General features: G+C 39.3%; 1 protein-coding gene across 3 annotated transcripts in view; it reads right to left on the bottom strand.

The window, feature by feature from the left end:
* Positions 1-17,170, bottom strand: part of MYZAP (myocardial zonula adherens protein) — an 88,035-nt gene that overhangs the window by 7,787 nt on the left and 63,078 nt on the right. For all 3 annotated transcript variants that reach the window (XM_080662447.1, XM_080662449.1, XM_080662448.1), the window contains 2 exons: positions 10,457-10,540; positions 134-234 (listed from right to left, as the gene is read on the bottom strand). In XM_080662447.1, coding sequence (XP_080518573.1) covers positions 134-234; positions 10,457-10,540 — 185 coding nt within the window. The remainder of the gene's footprint in view (positions 1-133; positions 235-10,456; positions 10,541-17,170) is intronic.

The following is a 17,170-nucleotide window of genomic DNA, read 5'->3' on the forward strand; positions in this document are numbered from 1 at the left end:
TCAGCAGTCACCACTTATCTTTGAAGAAATATTTTTGATAGAAAGAATGCAATTCTCATCATAACAGCTCAAGAAAGTATTTTTTTAAGTCAAAGAAGAATTTGAGTCAGAAAAACAGGAAATTCCAAAATACCTGGGTACAAGATCACAGCCCACTCCAACCTCTCTGGTTTCCACTTCAGTCTTGGACTGGGTTTCTATTAAGTAATCCAACTTGCTTTGTAATTCATTATTCTAGAGATGCGGGAGAAAAGAGTATTTTTAATAAAGCAAATATATTCCCCCACAAATATACATGATATAATTTATATGTATTATCAGATTTTCCCCTATGACATGGACATCCATCACAATGTATTAATCAAGCATCTCTTATACAGCAGGAATTGAAGAAATACATAGATTGGATTCTTACAGGTAGCTTTCTGTGCATGCACATACATATGAATCCAATTTTATATAAATGGAAACAAACAAAATATCCTGATCTACATATTAAATCTGTTTTTCACTTAACAATTTGTTGTGAATACCTTTCCACATTTATTAGTTTTCTTTTTATAACAACAAACTCTTTTAATGCATTCATAGCATTCCACTGTATAGATGTACATTATTTATTTAACTTATTGATGGGAATTTAGATATTTAGTGCATTTTTACAATTATAAATAAGGTAAGTTCAGCTTTTAATACTCCCTTATTAAACTATAAAATGAGTAACTCTATTAATTTAATTTAATGAGAAATACCTCTATAACTTAATAATTAGTATTTCATAGGTGTGGAAAATTCAGAATCTCAAACATATAAAATAGAACAATCTCTTTGGGATTGAAATTAGCATTCTAATTATTTTTTTTCAAGGCAGGGCCAAACATTACGTAGGTTGATGATCACATGCTCGGGAATTGGAAATTTGCCCCATGGGGAAAATGAAGGACAAAGGAGCAAAAAAAGTTGAGGATATTGGAATGAAAACATGAAATGATGGTGCCTAAAATCTAATGGACAAAAACTTACACAAAAAATTCAGAAAGCGGTTAACAGTGGTTATCTCTGTATATTGAGATTTTTAGATGTGTACTTAAAAGTTCTACTTATTTTCTATAATGCTAGACTACATTTTCTCGTGGCAATAACCATATATATCTTACTGGTTATATCCTCAGAGCATGGCATGTAAGAGATGCACAATACATATTTATTGAATAAAAAATGTATAAATGCTTTTACATATTATTTGCATAACTAGAAAAAAAATGTTTCAGCATTTGTCTTCTCTTTAAGTTGGAGCAGAAGCTGAGGCTCCGTCCTAAGGTACTAGATAGCACATAAACGTCTCAAAGTTCTATGGAAACAGAGACTTGTTTGTTGGAGAGGAAGAATGTGGGTTACAGCTCAGAAGCTCCCGCTCTGAATGGGTGCTTGGATACAAACTCCTGGAGGGTGTAAAGAGCCATGAATTCTTTCCAATAAATGTGAAGTGTAAAGGAAGGGAATTCAATCCAGATTCCCTAGCAGCTGACAAGCCATGACAGACCTGCAGGCTCCGAATCTATCCCCTGACACTCAGTATGGGAGACCCCTGCTGGCTCCCTGCCAGGGGCACATCAACATTCTCTCTCGTTCCCCCATCCTCCTCCCCCATCCCCCCCCCCCATCCATTCTCCCCTGTTCTCTCATACGTAAATAGATTATATTACACATACTTTTGTACTTCGTTATTTTCATTTATATAAGCATTTCCTATTATAAATATTTTAATGGTTGCATTATATTTTCTCTTAATCTCTTTAAAATACATATGATTTTTAAAATAAAAATTACAACAATATATTGTGAGTTTATAATGTATATAGATTCAATACATACAATAATTGCAACAGCAGGGGGAGGGGTAAATGGACCTATATCATTGCAGAATTTCTACATTTCACATGAAGTGGTACAATATTACCTCTAAGTGGACTGGGAACCCTTAATGATGTATATTTTAATACCTAGAGCAATCACTATTAGAGAAAAGACACACAGCAAAATTCCAATTGATAAATTGAAATGGAATTCTAAAAAATATTGAAATCATTAAAAGAAAATGGGAAGCAAAACAAACAAAAACAAAGGGAATAAAAAACAATAAAATGGTAGACCTAAATCCAACAATATCAGAGTAATTAAATATCAATAGACTATATACTCCAATGAAAAGACAGAGACAATTAGAATGTATAAAAAAGCAAGACCCAACTTCATATTGTCTATAAGAGATGTACTTTAAATATAGAGGTATAGTTCAGTTGAAAATAAGTGGATGAAAAATATATACGATGCAAACGCTAAACATAAGAGGGCAGGTCTGGCTATATTGATAACAGATACAATAGACTTTAAGACAAAGAATATGAACAAAGGTAGTGACTAACATTTCATAATAATGAACAGGTTAATTCATCACTAAGACATAGCAATAAAAAATGTGTATGTACCTATTAATAGAGCATCAAAATACATGCCATCAAAAATAACAGATTAAATAAAGAAATGGACAGTCTAAAACCATAGTTACACATTTCAGAACCCCTCTCAGCAATTGATAGGACAATTATGTCAAAAATCAGGAAAATATAAATAATCTAAGCAATATTATTAACCACCTAAATCTAATTGATATTTATAGAACACACACAAAAACAGCAGGATACACTCTTTTCACAATATTTAACCGAGAGAAACCATATGTTGAGTCATAAAACAAGTCTCAATAAATTTAAAAGAATTAAAACCATACAAAGCATGTTCTCTGACCATAATGTTTAAATTAGAAATAAAAAACTATAAGATATCTAAAACAAAACAAAACACACACACACAACCACAACTATTTGGAAGTTAAACAACACACTTCTGAATAATGCATAGGTCACAGAAGACTCTCAAAGAAAATTAGGACATATTTTGAACTGGATGATAATGAAAATACATCGAAGCTTGTGGGATGGTAGCTGAAGCAGAGCTTAGCGGGACATTTATAGCTTTAAAGGCTTACATTAAAAGAGAAGAGAGGTCTATAACCAATGACCTAAGGTCCACCTCAAGAAGCTAGAAAATGAAGAGCAAAGTAATACCAAAATAATTAGAAGGGAGGGAATAATGAATGTCAGAGCAAAACTCAATAAAATGGAAAACAGACAATAAAGAAAATAAAACTAGAAGCCATTTTAATTTTTTAAAAAAAGAATCAACAAAGTTGGTAACCCAATAGCTAGACTGACCAAAGAAGAGGAGGGGGAGGGCAGGGAAGGAGGGTGGCACCGATTATCAGTATCAAGAATTAAAGACATACTGAAAGGAAGCAGGTGGGTATCTAGGTGGGGAAAAATCATCAATCTTTACACTTCATACAAAACACAAAAATGACCTCCAAAAGGATCACAGATCTAAATTAAAAAGCAAAAACTATGAAATTTTTAGAGGAAATCATAGGAGAAAATCTAAAGATTTCAGAGGATGCAAAAAGCATAAGCCATAGAAGGAAAAAAAGATAAATTGAACTTTATAAAAAATAAAAACCTAAACAAAAATACCTTCAAAATATATCCAGAAAGTGACAAAGCAAATGGAATGAGAGAAAATGTTCACAATACATTTATCTGACAAAGAGCTGGAATCCAGAGTATACAAAGTACGCCTAACACAATAATAAGAAAACTAAAGAATCAATAAAATAATGGGCAAAAGGTTTGAACAGACACCTCAAAAAATAGATATATAAATGGCCAATAAGCATTTTAAAAGATGCTCAACATCCCTAGTGACCACAAAATGCAAATAAAAATCACAGAGATACCACCAAATAATCTCTAACATGGCTAAATTAAAAAGACTGACAATACTCAGTCAGATGTGCAGAAACTGAAGCCCTCCAACTGCTGGTAGGAATATAAAATATTACAACCCCTTTACCAACCTGTTTGACAGTTTCTTTAAAGTTAAACCTACATCTACAATGCAGTTATTTGACCTAGGAATTTACACAGGAGGAAAAAAACATGTCCACATAATGATTTGTACAGTAATGTTCATAGCAGCTTTATTCAAAATAGCCCAACTGGAAACAACTCAAATGTTTATCAACAAGTGAATGGATAAATGCATTGTGCTATATTCATACAATGGACTACCACCCTGCAATACATCTGAAATCATAATGCTGAGTGAAAGAAGAGTACATATCATATGATTCCACTTACATAAAATGCAAACAGGTCAGAGTGACAAAAGTGTCCCCTCCTTGAGGGAAAAAAAAAGTGATTGCCTAGCAAGAAAGATTGACAAGGGAAACAGAGTAGCTGGCTGGGGAGTGAGGGGAATGTTCTCTTTCTTGATTGTGGTGGTGGTTTCACAGGTATATATGACTGTCAAAACCCATCGCATTATACACTTCATTTTTGTAGTAAAGTATAATGACATACAGCATATTAGTTCCAGATATACAACATAATGATTCGATCTTTGTATATATTGCTAAATGATCCCCATAGTAAGTCTAGTTAACATCCATCATTATGCACTTTAAATAGGTGCAGTTTATTTACATAAATTAATATGTATTAACGTTGACAAGGGAAAAAGAAAAGGTGGTGAGAGCCTGAACCTGGGTAGTACAAGGAAAGTTGTAAAGGGAGGGACAGATTTAAGAACTACTTAAAAATAAAATGGACAGGGCCCAATACAGGAAAACACAGACTGCCTGCTGCTCCCAGTCTTACAGAATTCGACTAAACTGGACCGACAAGAGCAGCTCAGACTGCCTACCGCCTGGCCTGTGCGCTTAAGAGGTTGCCTCTAGGATCCGGAATCAAGTTCCAGGGTTTTCCTGCTTTCAAATACCACCACCTTGTGTTTAGATGTGAAATGCATACCCTCCACTGGCTCTGGAGGCTGGGTGTCTTCCAGGAAGGAAAAAGCTTGGTATGGCACCTTTTGGCAGTCTTTTGGAAATTATGTCACAAATGCATGGCAGCCACCACCTCCCCCGACTCTCTCAGGCCCGAGAAACAAGCAGCAAGGCTGTAGCACACACACTAAACAAGAATGTGTGTCCAATAAAGTGCGTGCATGGAGCCCTGATGCCTGAGGCTGCTGCCCCACTAGTACACAGGGAAGTTAATGAGTCCCAGGAATGCACAACAGACATTTATGGACCACACAATACACATTAAATGCAGGATGGACCAAACCAAGACATTTGAATCCTTCCCTCTGACTTTTAAATGCAGCTGTACATGTAGGATTTCCAGCAGAAAAAAATACGTAAAATGGGATTTATGCAGAATTTCAGAAAGCTTACCAACCTAATGAAGATGTATGCTTGGAATTTTATTTTATTTCATTTTTTAAAAAATATATTTTATTGATTTTTTTACAGAGAGGAAGGGAGAGGGATAGAGAGTTAGAAACATCGATGAGAGAGAGACATCGATCAGCTGCCTCCTGCACAGCCCCTACTGGGATGTGCCCGCAACCAAGGTACATGCCCTTGACCGGAATCGAACCCGGGACCCTTCAGTCCACAGGCCGACGCTCTATCCACTGAGCCAAACCGGTTAGGGCTGGAATTTTATTTTGAGAATATCTTCTATATCAAAAGTAGGAAATGGGATATTTCTTATTCAAGAGGTGAGCAAATGAAAATTTGGAAAAAAGAATGGGCATATTTTTGTATCAGGAAGATTTGAATGAGTTGATGAAAAGGCAGTCTAGTGGGGCTAGGCTAGACAAATTTGGGGGGATCTGGTTGGGGTGGGAATTGCATAAGCATCAGTAAGTACAAATGATGAACCAGGGACCAAAATTATCCTTATTTCTCTATTTAAAAGAAGAAGGGGGAAGAAGAGAAGAAGAGGAGGAGGAAGAAATATGTATCAATGACACCTAGACAACCGAAGAAATAATAAACACATATACTTTTCTAATCATGTAGTATTAACTAATTTAATCTCTGTAACAGCTCTGTGGAGAGGATGCCATACCAAGAGAGGACTTCCATTTATAGATGAGCAAACCAAGGCACAGAACAGTTAAGTAATTTGCTCAAGATCACGTAAGTAGTAAGTGGCAGAGTTGAGATTTGAACTCAGACAGTCTGGCTCCAGCGTCTGCAATTGGGCCCTTAAAAGAAAGTAGCTACTTTATTAATAAGACAGAATATAGGAACTTATCAAATTTGTTTACCAAAACTTTTCAAAGAGATCTGAAACACCATTGGCAAAATTATGGCTTAAGGCATGGGGTGAAAAGTCACAGTATAAAAATTACTGGTATTAGAATAGATCAACATAATAGATATTTTTAGTACCCAACAGAACCCTGTATTGTAGAGCAATGTAATTAGATAAATTTGGAGAACATTGGTGTGACCTCATGATCTTAAAAAGATATGCATTTTCCCTAATCCTGTTACTAAAAAAATTGCCAGATAGTTAATCTTCAATGTAGTTCTCCACTAAAATGAAGCAGAGTTGCTTGGAGACAAGCCAGTGTCCCACCCTGGGACAGGACAGAAACGAAATGGGTCTGGAACACTGTGTTGTTCCTGTGCAGCAAGAATGACTCCAAGGTCATAAGGAACCCTGCACCTGGGCAAGGCAGTTAAGGTAGCAGAACTCTCCCAGCTGAGTGGCGGCAATTTGAGCAACAAAACAAGGAGGAGGAGGAAATAATTATTATGGAAACAAGAAGAGTCTGAGAAATGTCCTGTGTTCATAATGTAACTCAAAAGGAAAGTTAATATAAAGTGTACAAAAATATAGTTTTAATAAAAAAAGGAGGGTGAATATAAGATGTGACAATTTGCATAGATTTTTAAAACTAAGTTAAGGTGGTGTAGTTTCTTTTACAGAGTATTCATTATATGTGTGCTTATAAAATGTCTGTGTTAAGGAGGAAAGAATAACAAAAGGAATCAATTGTAAGTCAGGTCATCCCAGCACATCAGAGCCCATGGAAAGACTGGTTGGCCTTGGTAGTCATACAACCAGTTAGAAAGGGGCAGCAATTCCATGGCATTAGCGGTCGCACACAATGAGCAAGGAAGCAACAGTCAGCAGTGTGTCTGTAACACGCTCAACTAGTCACACAGCCGAGAGAGGAAAACCAAGTACTCAGACTCACTCTCTCATGTCCCAGGAGATGAAATCTCTACATGGTCCAACTACGTATGGTGGAATAGTAATAAGGAATGTATTCATTTCCAATAATGCTGATGACCAGGTCAATGCATCACCATGACTACGGGTCCTGAGTGTGAATCACCCTGAAGCCACCTAGTCCTATGACCTAAGAATCAGCAGGGGCCGAAACCGGTTTGGCTCAGTGGATAGAGCGTCGGCCTGTGGACTGAAGGGTCCCGGGTTCGATTCCGGTCAAGGGCATGTACCTTGGTTGCGGGCACATCCCCAGTGGGAGGTGTGCAGGAGGCAGCTGATTGATGTTTCTCTCTCATCAATGTTTCTAGCTTTCTATCCCTCTCCTTTCCTCTCTGTAAAATACCAATAAATATATTAAAAAAAAAAAAAAAAAGAATCAGCAGGGGACCCACCCACATCCTCTCTCCTTAGCTATTCAGAAAAGGATTCTATCTCCTTTGGATCTGAGAGGTCACTGCTCCTGTCCGGAAAGTGCCCAAATGATGTTAAGTCTAAGAAAACACAGAAATAAGTAAAACAATCACCTTTAGAAGAGAGAAAAAGCAAGAACAGAAACAGTGAAGAAATAAACTAGACTTGTAATATTTAAAATTTTAGAACAGGTTAAAGTGTAAATGTATTATTCAGTTTTGTCATTAACTTATTACGTACACGTTTTGTCTACTGTTTACGGGGGATGTTTGAAGTGGTCCAAAGAAATTAGCCATACTAACTTTGTAGTGGAATTTAAGTAGGTTAAGGGAATTTCATCTTTTCAATTTATAACCAGTCTTTAAATGCTCAGGAAAAACTGGTTCTCACAATCTTGCTTATTAGATACACACAGCAGACACTGCCAGCCCCATCGGTATCCTCTGGACACTCCCCATTTCCTGACACCCCACTGGGACACTTTACCTGCGGTTTCCTCGGGCCTCCAGAGTCCCATCCTCTCTGCCCAGGGCAGATCTGCCACAGCCCTTCCCCTCTGCCCCCCAGGCGCAGACCTCAACCAGTGGCTGGCGGGAGTGAGTGGATAAAGGCCCAGCTTCCTGAACTTCTGGGAAGGATAACGCAGAGCCAGGGGAACATCTCCTAGAGACCCCACAGTAGTACCTCCTCAATAAGGCCCCCAGGACTGGCTTTAGGCCCTTCCCTGTCTCACTGCCCCACTCCCCCAGTGGGGCTTCCTGGGATCACCTCCCAAAGAAACTGGTGAGCTGACACCCACATCTCAGGGTCCAGACAATCCAAATTAGGAAAGGAGATGTGTTGAAGAAATCAAGCATTAAACAGAACACAAATATGTGTGTGGCCTTCTCCATGCACACTATCCCTGGGGACACTTCATAAGCTCCAGGAGGAGAGCTGGCTTGAGTAGCCCGGCCAGGGCTGCTGGGCACTGTCTCTCCTGTCTGCATCTCTCTCTTCTCTCCTGTAACCACCCTCTCTCTAGACCTATGAGCTTCCACTGCGACACTCACTGTCTGACTCTCACTGGGCACGGTGTGATTCCCCTCACGGGAGCTCTGATTTCAGAGGGCAGCCTTCACAACAGAAATGCCCATTGATAGGGCTGGAGCTGGACCCAGTGACTGCAGAGGAGGAGACAGGAATGGCACAGGGCAAGTATCGACTGACGCAGCTGTCAGGACACTGAGATTCCTGGGCCTTGAATCTGCTTCCAGGGCCCCATGGGCACTAAGGGACTGCTGGTTATGACTTTTGTAGGCAGTCCCTCCAAAACAGAGTAAATGAAGACCCAGCTCGCCACCCCGACAAACATACTGGTTAAGAGCTCAGGCTTTGAATCCAGGCTTACCCATCTCTTCCACCACATTGGGCATGTTCCTTTATGCACCTACACCTCAATTTCCACTTCTGTAAAATGGGGGAGAATATAATCTAACTCACTGGGCATCCTCTCAATAAAGAGAGAACAACACTAACAAGTTACAGGTTAACAAGTGCTCAGTACCTGCCAGGCCCTCTCTATGCATCTCGCAGCACAGTCACACACACACGTAGATGCAGCTAACATTCGCATTTTATAAGAAACTTTCCCCAGCATCGCCCAGCCAATAGGAAGCAGAAGTCTGATCCCACTCAACGTCAATGTTATACAGAGGATATAGAAAGTCATTAACAGTGCCCAATAAGCACGAGGTGCTTAATAAATGCCTCTTCTTTCCTGGCCCCTTACTTCATCCTTCTCTCCTGGACTGTCCCCAAGGGAAAGACTATAATGAAGAGTCAGACAAGGCGAGATTCATGGAGGTTCAGAAGGAAGAGGCTCAATGCCAAGCTCTTAATACATACCCTTCAGAGCTAATAGATTTTGGCTTCTCCTCCAGTTAATACCTAAGCCCTCAATTTTTTCCCCAACTCCATAATTTCCTTCTCTGGAACTTATATAAAACACCAAAATGATTTTCAAGCCAGAAAGTCAGGAATACTAAATAGCTTTAAAGTTGCGGGTGAAATTAAGTCACCGCTAAAACGTGTTGACTTAGTTTCCTAGAAGAACATTGGATTGAGAGCCCATCTCTCCACCCGGCCCTGGCATTACTGAGCTGGGTGATCCCGAGCAAAGCACCTGCCTTCCCTGTGCCTCCTCTTTAAAAACTGGTTAAGCCCTAGCTGATTTGGCTCAGTGGATAGAGCGTCAGCCTAAAGACGGAAGGGTCCCAGGTTCGATTCTGGTCAAGGGCACATGCCTGGGTTGTGGGCTTGATCCCCAATAGGGGGTGTGCAGGAGGCAGCCAATCAATGATTCTCTCTCATCATTGATTTTTCTATCTCTCTCTCTCTATCCCTTCCTCTCTGAAATTAATAAAAAGATGTTTTTTTAAAAAAATAAACGTTGGTTAATACAAAGATAACAATCCTGCTCTTGCCTTGCTTAGAGCTGCGGAGAGAATCGTGTGAGGAATGCATGCGAAAATACTTCGCAAATTATGAAGCACTATACAAGCGTGGGCAATGATCAGTATTAATCAAAAGCTTATCAGGCTTGCTAAGGAAATTCTTGAACAAGAAAAATGAGAGCCTACATCAGAGGTGAGCGGCAGGCGGGGCTGAGGAGAGCCAGGTGGCAAAGAAAAACTAGCTGTCAGAAGCTCATTTTCAGTGCTGGCAGTTAACCTTCAATCCATTTTATAAGGCCAGGAAGTAGCCATATTTTTAATTAAGTGTTGATGGTAGGCTCAGCAACATAAAATGTAATGGTAGGGAAGACACACCAGCTTAAAGAAACAGCTTCTTACCTCTCCTTCTAAGAAAGATATCTTTTCTAAAAGCTGCAATATTAAGAGCTGCTTCTGTTGCACCTTTTTCTTTAATGATTCAATCTGGAAAGAAAACAAATTAAAGATTGTTAGTCAAAAATACAGAATTGTACAAGTTAATCCACCGGAAGAGATGCCTTTGATTTTCATTTAAACAAGACCTATATATTGGTTCTGTGTGTTCCATGGAACAGTATGAACATGAGAAGCTCTGTGAAAAGGGAATTCCGTGCCCAGGTAAGCCTGGGACATTAGACATGATTTTGGAATCCCATGTCATTAGGTATGTGTAACCTAACCTAGTCACACTGATTTTGCCGTGTAACCCTTATTACCATCCCACAGAACATGCTTCGGGAAATGCAGATTCAACTCTACATAAAATAACTCCTCAGTTTAAATATATGAGGTACCCAGCATATCAAACGTACAGCTCTGTTATTCCTGTTAGTGCTTCATATTTGCTCAACCAGGTGTCAAAAATTTTGGTGTGGGGAAAGGGTAACTGTCACTCAAACAGCTAATGAAGCTCAGAGGACTGGGGACTCCTGTGGCCTGGGGTGAGCAGGGAAGGCTCCCTAAGAGACAGGCTTGAGCTGGGCTTTCACCTTTGCTTTTTAATACATGTATTCTCTCTTGGACTCCTCTTTGCTCTTCTTTCACATATCATGTCTCCATAGACAAACCACAGATGCCCTAAAGCATGACCCAAGGTACTGTGTACCAGGCCGTGTCTCAGAAACTAGTGGGAATAGCATGTAGGTTCATTAAGTAACTCAGGATTTTGAAGAATGCACTAAATTTCAAGCAATCTTATATATTAAATTTGAACATTTGCAAAATCGTTTTTAAAAACCCTTTCAATGCAATATGACACAATTCCTATAAAAAGTACAAAAATATAATTGCATCTACCCTTTGACTCAACAATTTGATTTTTTTTTTTTTTTTGTTAATCCTCACCGAGGATATTTTTTCCATTGATTTTTTTAGAGAGAGTGAAAGGGAGGGAAGGAGGGGGAGAAGGCGAGAGGGAGGGAGGGAGGGAGGGAGGGAGGGGGAGAGAGAGAGAGAGAGAGACATCGATGTGAGAGAAACACATGGATTGGTTGCCTCCCACACATACCCAGACAGGGGCTGGGATCAAACTTGCAACCCAGGTATGTGCCCTTGACCAGAATTGAACCTGTGACCCTTCGGTGTGCGGGCCAACACTCTAGCCACGGAACACACCAGCCAGGGCAGCAATTCCACTTCTAAAAATAGATCTTGAAGGCATATTGGCCAAAATATGAAATGACTTAAACAGGATTTTGTTTTTTTTAGAAAACAAAACTCTATCAATAAGTGGCTGGTTAAATAAACCATGGTGCATCTTAGCACTGGATGTCTATCTAACCTTCAAGAAAAATGAAGATCTCTAAAACATTGATCTGGTGTATTATAAGGAATACATGGTCTGCTAGCATTGGTGTAAAATAGGTGAGGACATATGAATGCATACATATTTGCAAAAGAAAATACTGCAAAGATAAAAACAAATCTGAATTTAAAAAAAAAAATAGTTTCCATAGGGAAGCGGAGAAAATTAGAGGACATAGAACAGAAGAAATACTTTTCTGATAAAACTATATTACATAGGTTTAATTCTGAAAGCATATTTTATAGATTCAAAAAATAAAACTAAACCAAAATGGACAAAATAAGTGAATCCTAAAACTTGAAAACAAACTGAAATAAAGGAACTTAACTGTATAGTAAATTGGTGAAAATAATTAATCCAAGCATTTTAACAAGGTAATTTGACTATATTTTTTAGTGAAATGTATTCTAAAGATAAACAGAACTGCAAAAAAAATCTCTCATTCACTAGGAAAATTTTTAGTAGTAATATCAGTATTGTTATTTTTAAACTAATATATTGTTAACATCCTATATGATAAAGAGCTAATATGCTAGTTAGACCGAACAGCAGAATGACTGTCTGGATGACCTTCCAGACAAACCCGGGGCTGTGAGGGCCGAGCCCCTTGCACAAATTTCGTGCATCGGGCCACTAGTATTTTATATTTGGAATCAAGATTTTTAGTGTAATAGAAAGAAATACAAGTATGAAATCAAAGAAGTAAAAAGAGTTTTATTAAATTTGAAATAAAAACTTAAGTAGGAACTCATAATATTTTATTTTCTTTTGTTAAATATGCATTTCCTAACTTTTTCCATGGAGAAAACTTAAAAATAACAATAAACACATAATATATGCTGATTGTGGTCTTTAAATACCATTCCTCACCAAAAAGACACAGGACATCTTGAAGAAATGGCCCTTTTCATGGGGCAAAAATATACTAAATGAACCTAGACACCTTGTTATGCTTGAAAACAAGGACATGAAAGGTTTTCCCTGGGCCAACGTTGGGACAATTTGAGCATCAAAAAGAATAATGAATGGGATTGAATGGAATATATATGAGTATTTTATGATTCTTCAGAAATAAAACAGCAACTACTCGCTGGACACCATTGGAAGTGAAAGGGCACAACCCCTTATTTACAAACTTGGCAATTTAGAGGAAAGAATAAACCATTTATCCTGCCTTTCTTGTACAAACTGCATTTTGAGATGACTAAAAAGTCCTAGTCTATAAGGGGAAAAGTTGTACTTTTCAGAATAATTCCAGTTAATAAATGGGGAAAGAACAATAAATTAGAAAATTTAAAAAAACATACATAAAAAAAAACAAAACAGAAAAAGAATAAATGAGGAAATCACCACTATGCAACCCCCATGAAACAACTGACTCGAGCAACCACCATGTATAGATGAAAGCGTGAGGGGCAAAGCTGATGAGGAACTTTACAACTGCTTCAGCCTGCCACCATCTGAATCCATCATCAACCTTAGCATCATTAAAAGTGGGTCAACCATACACTGCGTGCCCCAAAATGATGCAAAATAAATCATACAGCAGCACCACTATGAAGTATTCTTGCCTCCCCTCACACACAAAAAGTTGAAACTGAATCTAGGAGAGCTTCTAGAGCAAATAAGGAAAGAAAAAGTCAAATCCAGAATGTGGGAACTTTTATAGGACAACCAACTCAAGGTCCCTGGTGGAGGTAAAACTGGTGGTGGTGGGGGGTCGGGGGTAAAGGAGAGCAGCAAGCTGTAGATTAAAAAAACGTTAGAAACATAACAACCAAATGTAATGGACCTTCTCTGTGTGCTGATTGGACCAAAGCATCAGTAAAAGACATTTTAAAGACATTTCAAAAAATATTATCACAGATTGGTTTATTCAATGATACCCAGGAATTATCATTAATTTTGTTAAGTGTGACAATGGCATTATCTGTATAAAAGCCTAAGTGACCAAATGACCATTCGACCGGTCACTATGATGCACACTGACCACCAGGGGACAGATGCTCAACACACAGTATTGGGCTCCCTCCTGTCCGGATCACGCCTGCAGGGATCGGGCCTGTGGAGATTGGGCTCCCTCCTGTCTGGATCAGGCCTGCAGGGATCAAGCAAAAGCCGGCTATCCGACATCCCCCGAGGGGTCCTGGATTGCGAGAGGGCACAGGCCAGGCTGAGGGACCCCATCGGTGCATGAATCCATGCACCAGGCCTCTAGTGATTATATAAGAAAAAGTCCACATGTTTCAGAGATGCACGGTGAAGTATATAAGAAACATATGCAGGATGTCTGGGAATTGCTTTAAAATAATTACATGAAGCGGGGAGAGGAAAAGAAGAGACAAATATAGCCACATTTTACTGTTGTTGAATCTGGGTAGTGAGTCTAGAGAACTTCATTGATTATTCTCTCTGTCCTAAGTGCATTTGACATTTTCATTATAAAATATTTTAAATTCCACCCAGTGTCAAAAAATATAACCCTCCAACATGAAAGCAAACCTTACAAAATAGAATATCCGAGTCACACTTAAGAAAAATGTCCAATGTTGATAATAATTAAAGAACTTAACAGTTTGAAAGAGTAATGAGGTATCCTTTAATACCTATTAAATTTGCTCCAAACTATTGACTGAAGAAATCAGTGTTGGAAGGGGTGGGAGGGACAGCTACTCTCATGTGTTGCAGGTGGCATTGTAAATTAGAATGACCCTTTGGGCAATTCAGCAATAAATATTAAGAGCCATAAAGCTGTTCGTACCCTTTGACCCACTAATCCCACTCCTGGGAATTTATCCTAAGGATATAATTCAGATGTAGGAAAAAAAGTTATATATACAAAGATGTTCTTGCTCCTATTATTTATAATAGAGAAAATGGAAATAACCTTAATGTCTAGCACTAAAGGAATGGGTAATAAATTACGGGATATCAATTGGATGGAATATATTACACCAACGCTAAAAACAAATATATTGTAAAATGGGAACACGTTTATCAAAAGCCCAGAGGGATAGAAAAACAAAAGTTTACAATGACGAAGGTAAAAGCTGCAAGAGAAGTTAGATAAACTAAATCAGTCTGGGGTTGGGGTAGGATTATGGGCAAAACAAAAAAGTTATAATGCTTAAATTTCAACGTTTGTAGGAAAATTTTCCAAAACTCATCTTTATAATGGTGTTCCTTTTTCATTCCTCCCTTTAGAGTTTAAGGTTTTTAAAAGTTGACTTTTAAAATCTTAAATGATAGGTAAAATGGGTTCTGAAATGAACTAAAATGTTCCAGGAAGGTCAGAGGCAATATGTCATCAAATAACCTAAAGTAACATAGAAAGTAACTTCGCGCACACACATTTCACCGTCTCTGAAGTGATCAGAGGGGTTTGTAAGTCAAGAGAAGAAAGAGGTGCGGTAAGGGCACCCTAATGAACAGCTCATGGGAGCATTCTAATTTAAAAAAGGAAATAAATACAAGGCAAGATGTCATCTGCAGAGAGCTGAGGGGAGCATTCTGAGCATTCCAAGGGACGAGAGGGTTGGTTCTAACGAGGCCCCTCATTCTCGGGAGAGAGGACAGGCTGCGGGGAGGATTTGGGGTGCTCAAGTTTCTGCCCAGGCTCATGTTTGTCCGCAGCTGATGCCTCATGAAGTGACGTGCTCTTGTGCGGAATGAAAGCTGTGCGTGCACATGTCCGTTCAGCCTTGAGCGTTTCTTACAGAAGCATCGTGTACAGGGCCTTCTGTGACCAGGGATGGCCTGTTCAGATTAGGAAAAAGGGCAGTAAGACTAGCAGGCAGGGCGTGGCTGGCCCCTTCTGCCCTGCGGGTGCCAACTTTGAATCCCTGCTTAGTCTGTCCTGGAGCCTGCCCCTTGGAGCACATCCCAGGCCCTCTCCCGAGTGAGAAGGTAATGCTTCTAAAATAAGCTGACTTGCCTGCTTCTGGGTTTGATAACGTTACAGGTAACAACTGACTTCCAAATATGACTCTTTAGCCACAACGGCTAAATCACACATTTGTGTGGAAAATGGTGCTATTTTTGACTGCCCACTTCAAAGAGCCTTGAAATATTATCTCAAAAAGCACCTAGCATATGATAAACACTCAAAACATTAGCTACTACTACCGCATTACTGCAATTTCTCACTCAGACTATGAGCTCCTTGAGAGTAAAGACCTTGGTCACCTTTATATTCTCAATGAATGAATGAATCAATGAATCCATCCACCCATCTCTGAACAATCCATCCCTAGACTTCTGGGGAGAAATTGTCTGGAACAGACTCTTGGAGAACTTGATGAACCCAGGTGAACATGTCCCCTCAAAATCAGGGGCCTCTCAAAATCCAGGGTGCGAGCAGCTTGTAAGTAAAATCCATGTGGTGCCTTTGCCCTCACTTTTTGACGAGCTTAAGCTTACAAATTTGACCTTCAACAGGTTTATGTGCCCTTATGGAGCAGCATTTAGGTCACCCTTCGTGAGGTGGCGGTAAATGACCAGGTTACCAGGCTCTACTCAGGGCATCCGGAAATGAGAAATTAGAAGCACTGGCTTTCCAGACCTCACCTACTTTATCTATACCAGAAGGTAATCTTGTTGCAAAAGTTACATTGAAATATACAATTGTAGGCCCCCTTATAGAACAAAGGGAAGAACCCCATCTTGGTAAAATCTGGAACCTTTTAACGGATGTTAATAGAATCTTTTCTAATTTTTGTCTTCATGAGCATGGTTTTTGGTAACTCAAACTGCATATATGTCTTGCAGCCTAATTGCTCATGCAGGATATTAGTTCTGTAAGACAGTGGTCGGCAAACTGCGGCTTGCGAGCCACATGCGGCTCGTGAGCTGCAGTTTGCCGCTCTGTTGACTAATGAGTTTGCCGACCACTGACCTAGACTCTCGATTCCAATAATTACAGGCTGTTGTTGTTCCTTGTGATTAAGCCCCTATCCCAGTGGTCGGCAAACTCATTAATCAACAGAGCCGCAAACCGCAGCTCGCGAGCCGCATGTGGCTCACGAGCCGCAGTTTGCAGACCACTGCTCTAAGACTACAGGCCAGTTTAATATTTAAGGAGGAGAGGAGGTCTTAGGACTGATAATGGCTTTTCTTCACATTAGTCACCATTGAGTGGCCTGCATAGGTGACCTGGGTTAAGCAGCCCCTCTTATCCACAGCCACACCCTGGAATCCATCCTGGGCAGAGCTTTTATAGAAAACCCAACTTCTAGGCTCTACCCTGAGAGATGCTGAATATCACTCTCCTA

This window comes from Plecotus auritus, assembly GCF_963455305.1.
Source record: "Plecotus auritus genome assembly, chromosome: 1".
Lineage (NCBI taxonomy): Eukaryota > Metazoa > Chordata > Mammalia > Chiroptera > Vespertilionidae > Plecotus > Plecotus auritus.